General features: G+C 38.8%; 1 protein-coding gene and 1 long non-coding RNA gene across 3 annotated transcripts; one reads left to right on the top strand and one right to left on the bottom strand.

Annotated features, from left to right (window-relative positions):
• On the top strand, positions 2,483 to 3,025 carry LOC109949878. Its single transcript, XR_002272184.1, has 2 exons — positions 2,483 to 2,638; positions 2,784 to 3,025. It is a non-coding gene; the product is annotated as an uncharacterized LOC109949878 (long non-coding RNA).
• Positions 3,221 to 5,622, bottom strand: LOC18775593. 2 transcript variants are annotated; one of them, XM_007207738.2, is made up of 5 exons: positions 5,390 to 5,622; positions 5,258 to 5,305; positions 4,335 to 4,970; positions 3,562 to 4,248; positions 3,221 to 3,438 (listed from the first exon to the last, which is right to left on the bottom strand). In XM_007207738.2, exons 3-5 carry the CDS (start codon positions 4,941 to 4,943, stop codon positions 3,367 to 3,369), a joined length of 1,368 nt encoding a protein of 455 aa, XP_007207800.1. In that variant the 5' UTR covers positions 4,944 to 4,970; positions 5,258 to 5,305; positions 5,390 to 5,622; the 3' UTR covers positions 3,221 to 3,366. The 2 variants fall into 2 exon arrangements, with proteins under 2 accessions (XP_007207800.1, XP_020422300.1); XM_020566711.1 differs by having other exon boundaries at positions 5,486 to 5,622.

Genomic DNA, 6,000 nt, shown 5'->3' with positions numbered 1-6,000 from the left:
AGGGAGCGGAGATCTTATCGCTTATTCTTTCGGTGGGTTTTGCTGTTCTCATCAAAAGATGCTTTAGCACTTTCCTTGGGTCAGTGGCTGAGAAAAATTTGTGGACGAGAACAAGGGTGCTGTGCCAATAATCTCAGCACCCAAAGCTGTGCCCTTGCTGAGTGATCATTTCCTTCAAAAGTTTCCAGTGGGCATCTTTATTAAAATTGGATAATAAACAAATCAGAATAGGTCTTGACTCTTTTTAGATGATTTCCAGTAAGCTTCAATTCCCCTATTGTGTGCACAGCATTCACTGTAGCTATTCCGACGAGAACAAGTAACCAATACCTTCTCTTTGTTCCTAAAGAATGTCGCTGATTCAGTTTGGTTTACTTGGTCATCCTTATTCTCCTTCCAACCGGAAAGCGTTCGTTTAGGCCTCTCTGGAGCGACCTCCTCCTCCTTTTCTCGAGTCGCAGCCTCAGCCTCGCTGTGCTTTCTCTTCTTCCCCATTACTTTTGTTGAATAATCTGAGAAAGAGTTGGGGGGCTATCGGAGCGGAGGCTTTTGCCATTGCAGCTCTGTAAGCCTTGTGTTATTTGCAGAAGAGAGCAAAAGGTTGGAGCTTTGATGGGGAGCTTATTAAAGGAGATGAGGAACGGTGGCCACACAGTGGTTGATACTGAAAGCAAGGCTGGGTTTGGTTGGTAAGACAACACAAAAATATATGATATGAATTCTTATGATAATTTCGAGGTGGAGACTTGGACTTGGAGAAGATCAAAAAAATTCTTTCTTCTGATAACGAAGTTGGTGTGGTTTGAAAGATTTGGACCTTGACTTGGGACTTGGATCTGGAGCATCCATTATTGGACATGTGGATGAAAGAGAAACTCATCATTGCAGAGTCTTGCTTTCTTATCAGCAGGCCAAAGATTCGGTTCCAGGAACCAGAATTGGGAGGAGGTGCATAGAGTTGTTAAGGAGAGAGAGAGAGAGAGCGTTGAGGCTCTGAATTTAGAGATAGAGAAATCGGGCTGATAACGTGATATAAAACTAAGAGATTGAGGAGAGAATTTAGAAGCAGAGAAAATGTAGGATTTGTTCCTATAGCTTCAGTCTTATTTTGATCTGCATATTACAAAGGAAGGGTGAACCCTTTTATAGGCAAAAGCCCTTCCAACATGCGGGCTACACATATATTTGCTTTACAACATCCATGCCTTTCTAGCACTTTTTGTTCCAATACAAATTTTGAGCTTGCTTATGTGCAAACTTGAGTCAGACACCTTCTGACAGAAACTGTGCTACAGGATGAACCATAACAAAAATTGATCAATGAAAATTTTAATGAAGAAATATGTGAAAAACCACGAATGGAAGGAGACGGGGTGAATGAGGAAAGAAGCATTTATGTGAAGCTAATGGTTTGCAAATGAAAGAAGATGGTTTGTTATGCAGATGCAGGGGAGCGTTTTGTTAGTTTACTCTTTAGTTTCCTAACCATTGCTCTTGGGTTTGCTTTAAAACGCTCTTTGTCAGGTTTTTGATTTGCTTATCTGCTCATTAGTATCAAAGATGTTGTGCGGAAGCGTCAACCAACTGTGAGTGAAAAATAAACAACTACTGGCAGGAGAAAAATAGAACAAAATAATCAACAAGAACAATACCAAGATTTATACTGGTTCGGCAATTGCCTACATCCAGTTTGGAGACGACGGAGTATTCCACTATAATCAATGAGAGAATACAATAGTGTTTAACCACTCAGAAAACTCAAGCCCCAAATATACCCAAGCTCACACACTCAAGAATATAAAGGGGATACAAATTGAGTACAATTTAGAGAGGGAAAAATAACCAACAATAGCAACAAAAGCTTAGTTGCCCAAACTATTATTTTTCTCTCTCCCAACTTCTCTCTTCTCTCATCAACTCTCGGTGCTTTCCGCTCTTTATTTTTCCCAAATGCATGTTCCCTTTTATAAGCCAAACATTTGTCTCCTCAACCACCCAATGGCAAAAGCAAAACACACAAGTCAAAAGGTAAAAGTAAGCCATCAATGCTTGCCATTAATTTGTCTCCTCAACCACCCAATGGCAAAAGCAAAACACACAAGTCAAAAGGTAAAAGTAAGCCATCAATGCTAGCCATTAATTTGTCTCCAATTTTTCTGCTAGCCGAAAGCACCGAAAGCAGTTTTGCTTTTGACTAATTTTTTGAGCCAATCATCAACAATCTCCACCTTGGCTCAAAACCTCGAAGCAAAAATCCGTATTGTATTTGACCAACGTCGTTCGTGACCAAAATATCAATGTAAATTCCCGTTTGGTTGGTGACACCAGGAACAAGAGCAACGAAACTGGCTTTGTCAACATATCCGCAGGATTCTCAGCGGTCCCAATCTTCTGAAGAAGAATATTTCCCTCGTCAATAATCTCACGAACAAAATGGAACCTCACGTCAATGTGTTTTGTACGTGCATGATGCAGATGGCAGTGCTCGAGGATTCTTGAAACGACAGGCATGTTCATGGTAGAGGACAGTCTCATTGGGAGACCAGTATCTCCAATCATTGGTGTGTCTGTTCTGAACCAACTGAGTGTTCCTCTCAATGATATTGAGGTGCAAGTGGTGAATGTGGGCGACCAAGAGGTGAGTTATTTCATTTTGTGGCTTGTGGTTGTTTCTTAATCTCAAATTTTGTTTAGACAAACACACACATAATATCCTGGTCATGTATTGTGAAATTATTTTCTGTTTTCATGTTTGTGATGTTTTAATTGTCTTTGCACTGCAGGCGTTTCGTCCTTTGGTTGCTTCTTTTGTTACCGACTCTGCTCTAACCAGTGTTTTGCTGAGGTAGCCAAAGCAAGAACAACGAGGATCAGGATACATGGCTTGGTTTACCTAAATTTCTACTGGCTGATATGATATCCCTGCTAAATCCAGCTTGTAAAATGGCCGAAGTTATGTTTTTAGTTTGAATCCATTCTGAGGAAGCTTATATGAAACTGTAATGGCATTACATTTTCTTTATTATATTATCTCTAGGCTTTTCATTGAATCTTATATATTATCTTATATAAAGATTTTCTTTAAAAAGATTGTACACCTAATTTTTCTTTTATTGTAATGCGATGTATCAACATTCTAGGTTCTCCCCATTAATTCAATCTGGTAAATTGCTCCAGATGGCGTTATTCAAATGAATATCCCACAGTGGTGTTAAAATACTTAAAATTGAAAACGCATTAAACCCCATAAAAGTGTATGTAAAATTAGACCTAGAGAAAGAAGGATTTATAATGTGCTTTACAAAACTAGACTGCTCAACCAGCATGGTTACACTTAGTTTCCAATAGATCCTCATTGTTCTGGCTTTATCTTCTAAGGAAGACACTGGTCAGAGCAGCAGATTCACAACCAAAAGAAGCCACCAAAAGACCAAAAGCCTGCATTAACAAACACAACCAAATTATCAAACATCATGCGAGATTTAACTATCAAAATATACTTTCTTTCGACAGAAACTTGGACAACTGAGGAAATCAAAACTTATAAATCAAAACTCTCACCTCCTCCACGCCCACATGCACTGTTTGCACTTCAACATCAGTGATAGGCACATTCATATCATTCAGAACAGACAGGCCAAGGATCGGAGATATCGAGCTTACAACAAGACTGTCTGTTACCATAAACATGGCAGGTCCTTTTAAGAAACCTAGACTTGAGTCTTCGTTTTCATCCTCATAATATTGTGATAAGGGGTCCACAATCTCGGCTTGATCACCAAGAACATTTGAGGCCTCTTCAATTCCTAAAGGATGGTTCTGGTAACAAAATCCAGGGGAAGGCTTGGGCCTAACTACCAGTTCCTTGCGCGTATCAGACTTCCATAACCGCCCATCAAGATTCCTGACACTTTTGTACAAGCGATCAATGCATCCTTTCAAGCAAACATCACGTGCTGCTTTTAATATAAAACCAAGTGGAAGCATTAGGAAGCTGAAAAGTAAGTTAACAAAATCCTCCCCGGCTTCTGCGTAACAAACCACATTCTTAGATTTGCTAACTATAAGCTTCACAAAAATTTCATTAGCTTCAGAATACATGTTGCGCGCCTCTTCTATCATTCGAGAATTTATACTAATTTGTTGAGTGCCAATGTTCTTGTTAAACATTGATCGTGGTCTACGCTTCAGAAAAATATCGGTCAGGGGCGTCTTTGATACGAATGAGCACATAAGTAAATTAAAAACCTGGAAAGGAGAGACGAAATTTGTAAAGATCAGAAAACAAAATTGCAATTTGAAGAAGAAAAAGAAGATATTGGAATAATTCTTACCTCATCAGCTCCAATATCCAAACTCAGCTCTTCAATAGTATTTGAATCCATGGCTCCAGCCTTCTTTAACAAAGAAGAGCTTACTGAAGTTTCTGGGGGCAGGACTTGCAAATCATCACTAATTATTAGTCTCACTGGTCCTTTTACAAACACCTCATGACCAGCTTTAGCATAAACATCGACTGCGATGTTCATTAGATTTCCACAACGACAAGGAACGGTATTGTAATAACTAAGCCTAGTTGGAGTCCAACAAGGACCATTAGAGCATCTAAAGAACCGTGTGTTATCACAATCATCAATGTTCATTTCGAGGTTCTCTACAATCGGTCCAGCTCCATTTCGTGGACTTAGCAACATGTCCCAACAATTAGTCCGAAAATGCTGCACATCAATATCCTTAACACTTGCATACAAATTCTTCATGCAACCTATTCCCAGTGGTGCAGAATGATTGCGAGCAAGCTTGATAATTGTTCCCATGGGCAGTGTCAAGAAACTGATGAGAACATCTATGAATTCATGACCAGACTCTATGAAGATAACTCTGTTGCTCCCTTTATTCACCAAGGCCTTCAAGCTGATATTGTTCAAAGATTCATCCGCCATGGATTGTTATAACTTGGGCTGCTTCCACTATTATCACAAATTAACAAGGAGAACAATTTTCACAAAACCAATTTAAGCCCATTAGAAAATATAAATCATAAAAAGCTTTTAAAAAAAAATTCCACAACTTAAAAAACATAACTTCTCAACAGTACAAAACATGTACTTAGATTAATCAAGCAGTGACTGCCACTACAATTACACCTGCATTTTGCTTTCAGTTATTTGCAGGCATTAATTTCGAACTCATGCAACACTAATTCTTAATAATAATAAAAACTATTTGAACAGAACAGAAAATAAGTGTTTCTTACCTTCAATGGTCTTGTCCAAGACACCAGAACAAAAGCCTTCAACCGTACCTGCTCGAATAACACAAGCAAAAGCTGGATTAATTACCCAGAAAAGTTACAGAACAAAAACCCATTGGGGTTTCGGGAGCGTACCAAACGAAAGTTTGCTCTTTTCCAACAAGGATTCTGAAAGCTAGAATATAAAAAAAGCTTCGTTTTGAGAACAAGGTCAACTGAAGGGAGCAGGACCTTGAGGAGGCAGCGGTTGTGATGATGCCGTTTATGGCAAGCAAGGAGCAGAGCAGAGCAGTATTGACTCTTGAGCAAGGAGCAGAGCAGAGCTTTATAGCCAGAGACACGCCACGCGATAAACCCTAAAGCCAAAACATTCAAACGGGTGTTTGCACTTGTATGAGATTGGAAGTCTACTTGGACATATATATATATATATATATATTTAGAAAGTTTACTTGTACTTAAAGACTCAAAAGTTAAAATATGTTCCACATAAAGTTATAAGTCCACGCAAATTCTAACACGTGTTGTGAATATAGAATTATTTTTTATTGAACTTATACTAGCCCGTAAAATTATGTCAAATTAGCATTTGATCTAGTATAAGTTCGATATCTAGTTGTGTGTGGCTAGTCTTAGGTTGTAGTTGTATTGGCCGCATTGTGTGAATTTTTAATAAGAAGATTGATTCCTAAGTCACGAACCATCCACGTTGTGCAAACATGGTAGTTGTTACATTTTTGCTCACC

This window comes from Prunus persica, chromosome G6 (genome assembly GCF_000346465.2).
Source record: "Prunus persica cultivar Lovell chromosome G6, Prunus_persica_NCBIv2, whole genome shotgun sequence".
Lineage (NCBI taxonomy): Eukaryota > Viridiplantae > Streptophyta > Magnoliopsida > Rosales > Rosaceae > Prunus > Prunus persica.
This window is presented reverse-complemented; position numbering and strand designations above follow the sequence as displayed.

Coding starts and splice junctions, on each gene's coding strand:
- LOC18775593 (XM_007207738.2), bottom strand. CDS start 4,943: ATGGCGGATGAATCTTTGAACAATATCAGCTTGAAGGCCTTGGTGAAT. Junction 4,249..4,334: donor TGGATATTGGAGCTGATGAG/GTAAGAATTATT, acceptor TCTCCTTTCCAG/GTTTTTAATTTACTTATGTG. Junction 3,439..3,561: donor TGCATGTGGGCGTGGAGGAG/GTGAGAGTTTTG, acceptor TTGTTAATGCAG/GCTTTTGGTCTTTTGGTGGC.